Below are 15,652 nucleotides of genomic sequence, written 5' to 3'. Positions count from 1 at the left end.
GAAAATATTATAAAACCTAATCATAATTCCACTTATGTGTTTTTGGAAATTGAAAGAGAAGCAACATTGAATAGATTACTCATTCATTCTATAAAATACTCTGTAGAATTCTGCTACTGCGAATATTGACAACAGAATAGTCTAGGAATTGTCAATATTTGCAGTAACAGAAGTCTTTTGAATATTTTGTAGCATTGATTAGAAATTATGTTATATTGATTATTCTGATTTCACAGCTAGTGAATATAGTACTTACTTCTATTTTCGTACAATAGATAAATTAAGGCCAAGCCACCACATGGAGCGTTCTTGCTGTGGTGGCGGACAGGAAGCCCTTCCATTGGCTGATTATCAGCTGATTGGGTTGGCGTTCGGTAATCAGCTGATAATCAGCGAATCGGAGAGCTTTCTGCCCTGCCGACCCGTCCGTCGTCAGTGCAAAAACGCTTCATGTGGTGGCTTGACCCTTCTGCTGTAAGGGCACGGCTCCAAATCTGCATTTTACTGCATAGTTTTACATGAATTTCTCAGTTGAAAATAGAGTCCTCTGTAGAGAATGGAAGGTGGCTACACCCGCAGTAATTAGCCTGTAGCAGTAAAAAGAGGCAGCAGAATCAAGGCAATGTAAAAATAATGTAATATCATGTGACCTGGCTGGCTCAGATCTGGTGTCAGAGTTTTCAGGTTGCAACTGAACAATTTCAGGGCCTCTGACAATGTAATCATACCATTCTATTGCCATGAAAAACAAATCCAACATGACATTGCAATATCAATCAAGTTCTCCTTGGGGATTTATTATATGTTCGGATATATTTGATCAAAAATATTTGGTGAAATAAAATAAAATATTTTGTGTTGGTGTAATTTTCAAGATTATCTGCAAATTGTAGAGATTCCAAAAGTGGGTTTTTTGACAGAAGAGGGCTTTCAGAGTCATCCTGGTTTTTCACAGAGACATTCATGTAGACCTCATTTTTTATGCTAATACTGATGCTTTCATCTCTATATTTATGTCAATTTGGTCAATGTACAAGAAAAAGTGGGAGTGATTTCCAAATTATCTAGAATTTCATGCATACAATATAGAAACAGTATAAAAATAATATAAAAACTTTAGTACCTTTTTATTGAAAACTTTAACATAGGCCTATTTTAAAGTTTTTTTAATACTTTATTTATTAAAAAATTTAAAATATTTTTAATAAAAGGGTACTAAAAGTTGTTATATTGTTTTTATTTGAATCAACTAGCCCATATAAGCGAAGTGATTTTAAGAAACCGAATATTCATAAGATCACCACAAATGGAAACGTTTGTAGTGTATTATCTTCATCCCCTCATCATCTCATCACCAGGGCTTCAAATACTTGTGGAGAGTTGCTTTTGTAAATAAATAAACAGTCAAAATATTGTAACAGGACTTGTCCTTTTCACAGAGCTACTAAGTGTTGTGTTATAACCTGCTTCAGTCCTTGCTATGAGGAAAACATTCAAGATCTTCCATAGCCTCTTGAATTGATTTCATCAATGAAATATCAATTCGAATTAACTGAATTATGATGCAATTGTTTGTTAATGTTTACAGATTCAAGACTGGAAGGCTGGTTGTCAGTGCCTAGTAAACAGAATATCAGACGACACGGCTGGAAAAAGCAGTATGTCGTAGTGTCTTCCAAGAAGATCATCTTCTACAACTCTGAGAACGATAAACAGAATACCGATCCTGTCTTAATTTTGGATCTCAAGTAAGTTGAATAATAGAAAAAGCAAAACCCTTACTCTTTGGCTAAATTGGTAGCACTTCTTCAATTTTCACTTTTTAGACCGGTTGCAGACGAACCACTAAGTTATCGCATGTGGGATGTGGAACCGACATACCACAGAACAATATGACTAACGCAGAGAGTCTTTCAAACTACATTTGATAAAACGCGCATTAGTGCAACAGTTTTCAGATGTTTGTATCATACTCTGGTGTTTTTATCAGATGTTTTTATCAAATTCGAGGTAACACTATCAAAGCGACTGCGATTGTGGTACAGAAGCTAGGGGAAGCGTAGTGCTCAAATCAGTGGTACCATAATCGCAACCAAGGTCTATAAACACAGGTCATGCCACAATCCCGTGATGCATTGCAAAATCGCCAGTTTATGGGGTTGTAGTTCACTAATTTTCAAATTTATCAGCTGTTATCATTATAGATTGAACAACATTATGTGTTATTTTGTTATATTGTTCAAGGGATATTGCTTGGCTGTGAATTTTAAAATAAATTATTCTGACAGAATAATAGTATTTAGATTCCAACTAGGAACTGAATTGTTGATTTTTAGATTTAATTGATCAGGAACTTGAAACTCTTTTTTAAGTTGGCCTCGCATAATATTTCTGTCTTGTCCCAATGCCTTATGAATCATAATCCTTAAGTTACAAGAATAAGAACAGTTTTTAATAATAAATAAATGAATAATTGAAGCATTTATTATTGAAATTTCATTATTAAAAAATTGAAAAACTGAATTCACATATTATCTGAACTAGAATATTGTTTTTAAAATGCATAATTTTTCTTACGAGCGAATTGAATTGGATTGGATTTTCAAATGTACCACCATAAAGACCCCATAACATGGCCGCTCCATAAGGAACACGAGTGTCATGACCTGTATTTATGGACCTTGATCGCTATCACAGCGCGCAACACCATGTGGAAGTATCAGTGCCACTGCCACTGCCATCCATGCCTGCCAATGCATTTCATATGCGCTGCGTTTGTGGTACCACAGAAGGAAAATTAGTAGCTCCCACATCCCACATGCGATAGTGGTTCGTCTGCAACCGGCCTTAGCGTTCATTTACAATTTCTTCGCTCATAAAAAAATAACGTATAAGAAATTAGAAATACCCGAAATATTAATCTTTAAAAATCTCTGGATACAAATTCGGTTCTAATTTTGGATCTCAAGTAGGTTTTATTTTCAAATGGAGTAGTAATTTATGAGAATTACTCGTTACAGGAGTTTTTATAATATTTTATGTGTATGACATTTTTTTTTGTAACTAGTATTTAGGCTATATTCCTTAGTATTCTGTGACACTATTCATATGTATTTTTACATGTTTATGAATAATAAAAAAAAAGAATTATCATCTCTAGATATCTTTTCAGTTTATTTGTGTGAATTGGTTTCATGATAAGTAAGTTACATGCATCATACAATATATAACCAAAATGTTTCTATCGTGTTTTCGTATGAAGGAGCTACAGTAATAGTGTAAACTGACCAAATGTATTGCTATCAAAAACTTCACAGAAACCGATTATCAATGATACCCAATGATGCTAAATTTATTCGCTCAAACTTTATAACCGACTATGTATATACCAATTAATTATTGGCTTCTATGTTATAAATTAATTGTTGTGATTAAAGTTTATAGCTGGTTTCAACTTTTATTGGCTGAAAAATGATGATATTTGGTATTTCTGAAACTGTTTCTAAATCTGTGAGAATGGTGAATGTTGTTTTGTTTATTTTAAACAATAATGTTTTTTTACAGCAAAGTGTTCCATGTTCGTCCCGTAACACAGGGCGATGTTATTAGAGCTGATGCCAAAGATATTCCCAGGATATTTCAGGTAAGTAATAAAAACTTCTTGAGATGTTCACTATTGTGTCACAATAATTAGTTTATTAATACATCAGTCGTCATTCAATAATTCCGTATCATTAAATGCTTCATTGGTAATATTAATTGATTTTTAAGGGAAAGTTAATCAAATTCAATGGAAATTTAAACTAAATGAAGGAATGAAACCTTGAAGAACTAACTAAATGAGCCAAATAATAGCAGCTATTAAATCCTTAATAAATTTGGAACTGTTTTGAATGTTTTTAAATAGAATGAATTTAATGTTTCATTTCAATTTCAAATCAATTTATTTTCCATTTATACAATATGAGCATGAAATTACCATAGTCACTGAAAAAATCACCATATAACTAAAAAATCACAATCATACCCTGAAGAGCAGTACCAAAATCAAATATACATGGAAAAATAATCCAAAGGTTACAAAAACCTGTTTGGGCAGAAAAAAAAACTACTTAAATAAAAAAGAAGTGTTACAGATTACACAGCAAATTAAGAAAGAGTAGAAAAAACTTAAAAGACAAGAAAAAAAGGAAAAAGAACTTCAGTATCAGTTTAACATTATTAAAATACTAACAATATTACACTATAAACAATAACATTACAAACTAAAACAAAAAAAAATGTCGAGCTTATCAGTTGTAAAAAAGTGCTAAATAAAGGCAGGCCTGCAGTTCAAACAATATTCTCATAATAACCGGAACATCTTCATGTATCAGATGGCTATGTAATAATCTGCAGAAAGTTGTCTTCTGCCTACACTTTTTATGTCCACAGGAAGTCTATTAAGAAACGTTGGTGCTAAAAAATTGAAGAATTTATAAAGAATTGAATTTATAATTTTTCTAAATTATATTGACAGTAGTTACACCTTTTCGAGATTGACCTATTGACATTTTCCAATAATCATATAGATTGTCTCCGTGTTTTTAATGGTTCCATAATTCCATTCTATATATAGTATATAGACAAAATCTATGTAGTCTATATTAAATTTGAATATTTGTGAACGAACACTTACAAAAAGACCGACAAGCTGTAGTGACAGTGGATGTGTAATTTCCGGCTCTAAATTTTCAAATTTATATCAATATTTCAATGAATTTTTGGAATTATTTTGTGTTTACTAGCTTTATTATCAAACCTTCAAATCCATATATTGATCAATTTCTTAGGGATTATTCTTGTAGTGGAAAAACATTTGGAAAAGAATGAACAATCTTTTTTATAGGTTTTCTGTGCTTTGGCATAAACAGAAATTCGGACTTAATCTGAAAGTTTGGACCATATTTTTCAGTTTTTGTTAGAAATAGTATGAACAGAAATAGTGTAATGACATACAGCAATTGTGACATTACCTGAAAATTTGAACCAAATTTTTCAAAATTATGTTAGTAATGTGTAATTGTGTTAGTTATGTTACTAAAATACGTATTTTATGTATATTGTGTTGAATTGAATAAAATTATTGATTGATTGAATGGCCATGCTTGGTTTTTCTCTCACTACGTATTTTTGTCATTAAATTGAATAAATGAATAATTTCTATGTCTGTTTTTCATTCCACTACGCATTTTTGACATAAAATTTAATGAATAATGTGTGTTGTGCTGTGTTGCAGCTTCTGTACGCGGGTGAAGGCGAGGTGCGCCGGCCCGAAGATGGGGGCGGCAGCATTCAGGAGCTGGTGGGGAGGGGAGGAGGGGGCGGTGGTGACGAGAAGCCATGTACGGTGGCGCTGAAGGGCCACGAGTTCATTCAGATCTCCTTCCACATGCCCACCAACTGTGAGGTCTGCACCAAGCCGCTCTGGCACATGTTTCGGCCGCCGCCCGCCCTAGAGTGTCGTCGTAAGTACAATAGGAAATAAACGAATCACGTATCAACTACTGAACTGATTAACTTGAAATTTTGCATATATATTCCTGATTTACTGAGGTTGGTTATAGGCCTATTTCAAATTCTTCAAGATCCCAGTTCGTCAAGTTTTCAATTAGACCCTTGCGGAGCACGGGTCTCTTGCTAGTCTAAAAAAATTAAAAAATAATTGAGAAAACTGACTTTCTTGTTAAATTTATGCTGAAAAGGACCGTTAGTTTGCACATAATTGAAAATATAATCAATTTCAATTAGCCCATATTCAATACAACACTTTCTCAACTGATTATTGTAAATTATTGAATAAGCGAAGCGAATTCTATGTTTCAAGTCAATCTGCGTTTGTCTGTTTGTTTGTACCGCAGTTACAGACGCAGTTATGGTCCGATTTGAATAAAATTTGGTATAAAAGTACTTTGAAACAAGGCGCAGAAACATATAAATATGTAAAATTTTTAAATTCATCACCGTTTCAAAATGGCGGCCCATTATTAGAAATTTTACCCTAAAAATCAACCTAACTTTTCAATTCTTTATTCGGATCAGGTTCAAATTGGGCTCTTTCTTCTCAGCGCTTCAAAGCGGTATTATTTCATGTATCACATGTTCAATTTTAAAAATTTTTGGAATTCGACTTTTTTTTTCGAAGTCCCAAATTTCAAGTTTCAGATTTTTTATCTTTATAACCGTGCTCGAAAGTATAAAATACTTTTATTTTCCAGCGTTCCAAGGCGGTCTTATTTTATATATCACATATATTGAAAATTTTGAATTTTTTATAATTCAATCACTTCCCCCCCCCCACAATTCCCACATTTCAAGTTTCAGATTTTTTATCTCTTCAACCGTGCATCCCAGCTCAAAAGTGAAAAGAACTTCCATTTCTCAGCGTCCTCCATCGATTCTATTGCATTTATATCATCATAATCTAAATCCAATTTGTTTGTGTGTGTGAATTGGTGGGCGTATGTGAGCAGTGATTTTAGTGAGTGTAGCGAGTTTACTGTTCTCCAAACTACTAGTTATTTTATTTCATCTTGACACTTTTTATATTGAATAAATGTTATTATAAATAAAGAACTATTTGATTGATTGTAATACAAAAATATATGTCAATTATTAATGTGTGTTTGCAGGTTGTCGCATAAAAGTGCATAAAGAGCACTCGGAGCGCAAAGATGAGCGATTGCGCCCGTGCAAACTGCACGACGACCCGAACACGGCCAGGAGCTACTAGTTCTGGCTCTTTCCCCGACGACCAGAAGCTGTGGGTGCAGCGGCTCAGTCGCAAGATACACAAGTGCGGCTACAAGGCCAACTCCACCTCTCATGACGGTGCTAAAGTTTCCCCAAGGTTGGTTATCTATCAATGATACAGAGTGAGCATAAATTATTGAATACATTTCATGGGTGAATAAAAAAATTAACGAATAGTAGTAGCACGCCTATTTTCGTGGGAAGCAAACATTGGTGTAGCTGCTATAATTTGTGTGACCTTCATCGAAACACTGGCGGCTTATTGTGTTTTATTTGTTTCGTAAATCTTTGTAATTTTGTTTTGTCTTGTTTTGTGTGTTTTTAATAAATTGAAATTGAAATGATTGGGGGGGGGGGTGGGGGGTGGCAGGGCGAACGGGGTAGGAGACGCTATGTGCGATCTGCGGTTTCACGAAATCAAATCGGTTATTACTGTTCAAAAAAGTTTTCGTTTAGAGTATGGCCGTGAAAAATAAAAGGTGTATGCAACGAAGTTCTAATATTGACGAACTAAAACTAGGGGTAGGTATCGATACATCGATGTTCACTGGTCGATGTTTTTCACTTATCGATGGTTTTACCTAGACATCGGTCATCCGATGTTTTTCCCAACTAAAAAGTAAAAACAATTCTAATTGTTTAATTTTAATATAAGTTTTTTTTTTGAAGGGATTCTCTTGAAAGCTTATAGTAACAAATATAGAGCAATAGTAACAGAATATAATCATTATCTTTGTCATATTTAGTGTAGTATTCTGTTTAGTGTTTTTTTGAATATAGATCACTCTTGTGAAAGATCTCGCATAAGTTTTGACTTCCTGCTGTTTGTTTTTTTTCAATCAGGCTCTCTGTATTTTTATGTGAGACTGTTGGATACTCTTGAAGATTTACATTACTTCTACTTCTGTGGCCCGTGTCAAGGTTGGATACTTATTCAGAATTGAATAAGAGGTCGGATTCTTCGTTTCTTAGGAAGAAAGAGTTTTTCTTATTACAATTATATAGGTATTTCATCAACATGCATGCGTTTAACACTAATTAATCTAGCTCTGGAAAAGAGGTCCGCCTATTGTAAGGAGAGCAGATATCCATATAAAAAAAACTTAATCCATTTTATCCTGTGCTCTGCTAGAATACCTGTATTCTAGGTACCTTGGTATCATCCGTAAAAACGTAGGGTGATACAACGATGTTAAAAAACATCTATGTTCAAAAACATCGATGTTACTATTCCATGTTTTTCACTTATCGATGTTAAGGGTGAAAAAACATCGATGTTTTGTCTTTCGATACCCATCCCTAACTAAAACGAAAAATTCCAGGGACATCAATGAATGAATGAATGAAGTTTTATTCTCAATAAGCTTAATACAAGAAAATGTAAAATACATCCATATCAAAAACTAATAAACAAGTTTATAATATACAGAACTGCTTAGTAACGAATCACAAACCAAATTTAATATCACTTATTTAGAAAAATACTATCCAACACGTAAGATGCAACTTACGGATCGCTGGAGGGAGTCTAACACAGTATTTCACTAAAGCAATAGACTGAAAAAAGAGAAAAGAAAAAGATACATAAAAAATAAAAACATTTTTGGGCTGTAATCAAATAGGAAATAAGTGTTTAATTATTAAAGAGATTATACAAATTATAGAAAGCAAAAAAAATCATTTAAAAAAACAAAATAGTTATTCAAAATTTGTGAAAATATTCATTTATTGATTTATTTTGACAAAAAACGGTAAGATAAAAAACATCACTCCAGATGTAATGGACAATTTATTGAATATCGTCTAGATACTCATGTTGTATGAAGGTCATTTTTGAAGAGCTGAACAGCTTGTCATCTCCATCAAATCTCTTTTGGTAGAGAGTTAGTGGGGAGGATATTTTTAATATTCTTTCCGAAGAATGGACTTTGATATGTCCAAAGCTCCGCCAATTTATGTAGATGCATAACAATATGATTATTATCTATAGTTATTATATTACAAATTGCTTTTTCATATCATATACGGTTCAATAATTATTTTCTTAGTCTATATTATGTAAATTCATCCATAATTTTGCTGTATTGTAAGCTATTGTATATAAGTGTATAAGCCAGTATATATTGTAATCTACATCAAGTACTCAATCAATCAAACGCCCTCTCCATCAAACGCCCTGTAATCGTGCGTGAATGGTGTCAAAAAATTGAAGACGTTAGTTAAAATGACTTCCGGAATCGTTGTGATCCATGACAACTCGGCATCACAGTGCTGGTGCAACCAAACGGCTTCTCCAGCAAATCAAACTGGATAATTTCGATTACCCACCATACAAGCCTGACTTGGCCACTGGTAGCTTATATACCATAGAGTAAATATACTGTTTAATTTGTACCTAGATTATGACACCTAATGATACCTAGATCATTTGTCTCTGTTCATACTTTTAACACTATTACATACAGAGTGTCCCACGAGAAGTGTAACAGCCGAAGACCGTAGATTCAACATTAAATTTGCAACAAAAATGTAAAATTTTCTTATATCGACCTTAGTTTTCGAGATATATCGATTTTTCAATATTTTAAAAAACGTCAATATCTAGAAAACTATTAGTCAAAATCCAATTCCAAGGATATGGTTGGAAAGAGGAAGAAATTTACATTAAGATTAACACAATTTTTTTCATTTGTTGTGTTTTGAAACTTTTTATGAGCGTTCAAACTGTTTGAAATTTACCTTTGAACTCGACAAATGAACTTTTTCACGTTGAGCGTCATAGAAGTCAAAAAGCGAACAAAGGAAGAAATAAATGAATCTATTGGATATTTATGCCTTTCCAACCATATCCATAGAATTAGATTTTGACTGATAGTTTCTAATTATCAAAGTTGTTAAAATATATTGAAAAATCTATTATATCTTGAGAACTAAGATCGAGATAAGAAAATGTTACTAAACATCTCATAAATTCTATGGTTTTCAGCTGTTATACCTTTCGTGGGACACCCTGTATATTAGAATCATAGATAGCACTACCTACTATTTACTAATAAGTAATATTAAGTAATAGTAGGTATTGTAGATAGTTGATCGTTTTTAGTCATCCAATATCTAATAAATATCTTGGATTTTGTTTTGCAGAGAATCGACCAGATCATCTCTGAAGCCGTACATTTCCGTACAACAGCGATCAGCCACGTTACCTGCCAACTCGTCCTCAAAGTGAAGCTGAACAGCCGCTCTGATGAGTACCCTTTGTAGAAAAACATTTCTGTTGTAACCAAAAACCGTCGGTCCTTTCTCCTCTTTAATCACCACCCCCTTCTCTTCCTCCTGCCACACTCTTCCCCTTCCACCACCACCTCCTCCACCACAACTTCCGACTCCTCCTCCTCCTCCTCCTCCTACTCCTCCTCTTCCTCCTCCCCCCACAACACTTCTCCAATCTGTTACCAGTTGTAAAACATTTGAAATGAGCAGAACACTCTACTTTTGTAGAAAAAAGGCTTTAGTTACAGTGTAATCGTGAAGGTTGTTTAATGTAAATGGGTGTGTAGTCATTGTACGAAAATATCAATCGTAAATTGCCTGACGTTTCCAAAAATATGTAAAAATAAGTCTGATACAATCATCAATCTTTTCACATCAATCTTGATGTAGGTTGGTTGTAGTCGTTGTTCGAGAATATCAATCCGTGTCAGACAATCCAAAAACTTATGATATTGCATTTAATGTTGTCGCCTCAATGTGTATTAGTTTCTTGGAAATTCACAAAAGTATGTCATTTTAATTGTTTAACTATGTTGTCTTTATATTGATTGAGGTTGTGATTGCTGAAAGCTGCATTAATTCATTGTATAGAAACCATTTATTGTTGTTAACATTGTATGTTTTAACCAAATCCACTTACTTTTAAGTCTATTAAATGTATAATTTATGTATGCATTTCAAATTATTTATTTTTCTATTACGATATAGCTTTGGCCCCGAACTTATCTGTTGATTGGGCTTAATGTTAATCCTTATTTAGTAGTATGCCAATATTCAAGGCGCAAGAACGTTATCATGAAGGCTGTTCAAATTTTCTGGTTTAAACAATTTGATCGGTCTGTTGGATGTCATTTCACAATAATTTTTGAACGAAAAATTGAAATGTTTTGTACATGTGTGTCTGCATTCCCATTGTTTTAGTGTATATAAATTATCGTTGTCTTGAATATTACTCATTACGACTTGTAAACTCTTTTAAAACATGTTTTTTTATTCTATCAATAATTGAAATCGTATGCTTTGAACTTTTAATCATTCATCAACCCTTATTCATTCCACACTTCATTCTTACATAATTAATTTTCTTTATCGGAAAATTTGTCCCCAAATTATATCTTTTTCAACCCTTGTCAAATAAAATGAAGGACGTGTAAATAAATAATCATAGATAATATGAGTGATAATCATTATCAATAATATTGTTCTTATACAATAATCACTTTGAATATTCGGCGTTTTTATATTTAACTCCTCTACTTACCTCAATAAAATATAAGTAAATGAAAACGTTTCAATAATGAAATTATCAATAAATCCTAGTAAATAAAATGAATAATTACAACTGTAATCACATCATATATTCGACCTTTATCTTTACAATTACATGCATAAATTAAAAAAATTATTAGACAAAAACCTAATGATATTTATATCAATATAATGATTCCAAGCTGTTTCCTTTTATGTTTCCATAATTGAAAAATTATTAGACAAAAACCTAATGATATTTATATCAATATAATGATTCTAAGCTGTTTCCTTTTGAGTAGGTTACTGTAATAGTCTTATAAAATTTGTAGGATAGTTAAAAATTAATAAATTTGTAGAACACCAAACTAGAGTACTGACATGATTAAAGTGATACAAAATACAAACCTAGAACATGAATAAAGTTTAAAAACTTGTAACAACTTGCTCAAATATTTGGAAAAATCGGGAAACTGAAATATTTCTGTAAATTATTTTCTCGCCTCTTTAAAATTTATCAACAGTTGTTAATATTTCGAGATTCACGATTGATCTGAAGAACCTTTGATCGTCATAATCACACTTTTATTTCATTAAATAAATATTAATCTAACATTTTTTCATCCATTATCACCTGATGTTTTGGAATCCACCTAAAACCATTGATCCACTGGAAGTTCACAGGGGATGAAACTACCCTTGAAGGTCATTTCATTCATTTATGATATCACCCTCGTAATTCAATTTTTCTCCCACTTTCAATCGGATATTTCTAGGATGTTTAACCGGTATCCAAGATTTGTAATAACGTTTATCAATTTGAATACCACGGTATTACTCTATTCAATGGGATATTTAAGTAAATCATGGTCTATTTTTATTTTTTCCCCATTATCCTCACTAATACTCCATGTATTTTGATGAAAAACGTTCCCAAAACAAGCATTCCAATAAAATTGGAAACTCTTGTTCAAATTGTCTATAAATAGAATGAAATCTCAAGATACCTCAAGATATTTTTTTAGTATCAGTCCATGATTCATGAAGGCAGTTGTACAATATCTAGTCCTCAGGTATAATAATATTAAGGCCAGTATCTAGAAAGTACTGTTGAAACTGATTACTGAGGAATATTTCTTTTTTTGTTTGAAATTATTGGGTTATCAGAAATAGTGAGATTAACTTTGAACTGTTGGTATTCTTATAAATAACATCAATTCTTCCTATATTCATCCAATCCTGACAATGTTCAAAGTGGATATCACTAAAGATTCTTTCAATGAAATAAGGGTTGTCAAATATCCTTTTGAAATAAATAAAAGTTGTCAAGTATCCTTTTGAAATGTTTATTAATTCACCGCATTTCAAAAGAGTACTTGAGAATTTTTATTTCATTCCGACAATAATATTGTATTAGCCCTGTATAGTGAATACACTATAGATTCATTTCAAAATAATCAAGTTTGTCACTAACTGAAGTGCTTTCATTAAGGCTGCATAGAGTTTTATATTAACTCTTCTATAATAGAATCCAGTTCTCATTACTGTATAACAAACTGATGAAGTGTATTGTAATAATTTATGACACGGTGCTCGAAACATAATTAAGTTTCCTTCTATCCGATTAAGATCTTCCTTCATTTTAGTTTGTGATATTCTCGAACTAATTTGATTTTTTATTTTCCTTGCCCTATTACCATAGGTAAGGAAAGTATTGCTTTCCAAAAAAATTAAGGTACCATAATTTCAAGTTTTCTATACGTTTCAAGGTCCCTTGAGTCCAAAAACATGTTTATTATATTATTATTATTATTATCACATGGCAATCCTTTTTTGTAACACTCTTGCAATATTTTGTGCATTACTATTTATATTATTTTTTAATTTCAACTCAATTACAACGACTTTTGCATTTATTAGTTTTGAATTTTAATCGATGGTTTCATTGTCAATTTTAAATTTAATTATAAATATGAGCTTGTTCAGAATTTTAGAGTTCTTCTATCTCTCATCTTCGATCGAAGGAGAGCTGGAAGATCTAGCTAGCATTTTTCTCAGACTACTATTTACTCAAAACAGACCAGTTAGAGTTTATCTCTTGTTGATTGAAAGAAAAATACAATTATTTCAATAATAATCCGATAAGGACCTTTTGCACAGTCTTAAGCTGCGTTTACACCAAAGTTATTAGCAAAATGTTAATAACTTAATCTTTATAGATTCTATTAGATTGAACGGAACTTGACAAGCACATATGATCATCATGTGTATGATAAGTTATGTTCAATCTAATAGAATCTATAAGGATTAAGTTATTAACAGTTTGTTAATAACTTTGGTGTAAACGCAGCTTAAGTTTAAACTGAATCGGATAAGCTGGTGATTTAAACACAAATTTTGAAACATAATAATTGTGCAACATGAACACAAAAAAATAGCATGATTCAATTCTCCAGCTGATCAGATTGTCCAGGGTTTTTAATCGGCTAGATTTTTGAATGATTAAATTAAAAATGCTGTTCTTTTCCTACGCTATCCAATCTTATTCAACTCGAGACTGTTGTATTGTAAAATTTAATTATTGCTCACACTATTTGTGATATAAGTGTAGAAATTTTAATACGAGAAAATTTGTTTTGTGTAGGAAAATGTAATGACTGAATATTATAACTCGGTGATTTCTAAGCGCTGTAGATCTGTAAAGCGTTATTCTCATAACTATTATATCAGTATCAGAGTACGTGTCCGGTTCAGTGAAAAGATTGTTCCCATGAATTCTAATGGACCTATTCTCACTCAGCACATACGAGCAAGTGTGAATGGTCGCATTAGAACTCGTGGGAATAATATTTTCACTGAACGGAACACTGACTCTGATACTGTTATGTTAGAATCTAGCTTTATTGTATCCTCTCCCAAGTATATTGAAACTTTCAATTTTAACCTCTGTAGTTACACAGTAGTTAATCATTCACTACAGTAGCTATCATTTATTGGGTTAATGCCCTCCATCAATAAAGGCATTGTAAAGACTAAGTAGTATGAGTTGTGTCTTTAAGGGATTCAAAAGTTGTAAACCAACCAACAAATGATTGTGAATCGATTATAGAATCGATATCAATCGAAAGCTACAAACTAACTAATGATAGTGAATCTATATAAAATTGATTACATTATTATGTCACCAGCTTCATATTCATCGACTGGAACATTGCTATTCTTTCTCCCATAATACGTTAGTATAAATTAGAGGATTTTTCAAACTAAATAAGTTTGAACCAAGGTACCTAGAATATAATATATGTATTATATTATAATATAATATAATACAATGTATTCTAGGTACATTGGTTTGAGCTGAGGATAATTGTAAAACTTCTATTTTCACCCTATAAGTTCTGTAATACTTCATCTATTAATAATTTCTATACTGCTAAATCACTATCATAGCAGTGATTCGATATAAAATTGATTACATTATTATGTCACAAGCTTTATATTAATTGACTGGAAAATTACTATTCGTTTTCCTATGAAACGGTAGTGTAAAATTAGAGATTTTTTCAAACTAACTAAATAAATTTGAACCAAGGTACCTAGAATATAATAATGTATTCTAGGTACATTGGTTTGAGCTGAGGATAATTGTAAAACTTCTATTTTCACCCTATAAGTTCTGTAATACTTCATCTATTAATACTTTCTATTCTGCTTTGGGAGTTGATCAGATATAAATAATGGGAATTACTGCAATGAGCTCTATTTTAGTACTTATCAATAATCTAATGTTGGATGTTTTGTTTTCGATAGGCTATCCAATAAAAATCTAAACTGAACCCAATCTATACTAGAAAATTTGTTGTGTTCAATCTAAAAAAGAATTTTAACTTCTTGATACATCATCACAAAATGATATTCAATTCACAATCTTTCTATGATATTAATATAAAAAAAGCAATTGGCTCATGCATATAAGGGATAGGAAATGCACGATTGACGCATTATCGTTTATGAACTAATGATTTGCATAACTTTAAGAATCAAGAATGTTTTATTGACACAAAAAAAATAATTGCATTGACAAAAGTTACTTCATATGGATACAGTAACATTGATACTTTCACACGAGTACACGTTATTATAATAACTTGCAATTTTATTGATAAATTGTATTTATATCATTGCTTTGTATCAATTATTGTATTGTTACAAAGAAGATTCTGAATTTATCTAGGATGGTTAGGATGATAGACTTATTTTCATTTGTATTAATAAATTAATTTCAATTTAATAACTATTTACTACTTAAAGTTTACACAACAATAAAAGCCCAACCAAA

General features: G+C 31.8%; 1 protein-coding gene across 1 annotated transcript in view; it reads left to right on the top strand.

Moving 5' to 3' along the window:
• LOC111063994 (rho-associated protein kinase 1-like) overlaps positions 1–12,008 on the top strand; it is a 31,491-nt gene extending 19,483 nt beyond the window's left edge. Inside the window, 6 exon segments of the mRNA XM_039425254.1 lie at positions 1,589–1,748; positions 3,565–3,643; positions 5,279–5,507; positions 6,672–6,765; positions 6,767–6,889; positions 9,937–12,008. Coding sequence (XP_039281188.1) covers positions 1,589–1,748; positions 3,565–3,643; positions 5,279–5,507; positions 6,672–6,765; positions 6,767–6,889; positions 9,937–10,021 — 770 coding nt within the window. The 3' untranslated portion in view covers positions 10,022–12,008.
• The last annotated feature ends 3,644 nt before the right edge of the window (positions 12,009–15,652 follow it).

The sequence above is a fragment of the Nilaparvata lugens genome, chromosome 3 (genome assembly GCF_014356525.2).
Source record: "Nilaparvata lugens isolate BPH chromosome 3, ASM1435652v1, whole genome shotgun sequence".
NCBI classification, from domain to species: Eukaryota; Metazoa; Arthropoda; class Insecta; order Hemiptera; family Delphacidae; genus Nilaparvata; species Nilaparvata lugens.
The sequence above is the reverse complement of the archived record's forward strand: the minus strand, read 5'-3'. Positions and strand labels throughout refer to the sequence as shown.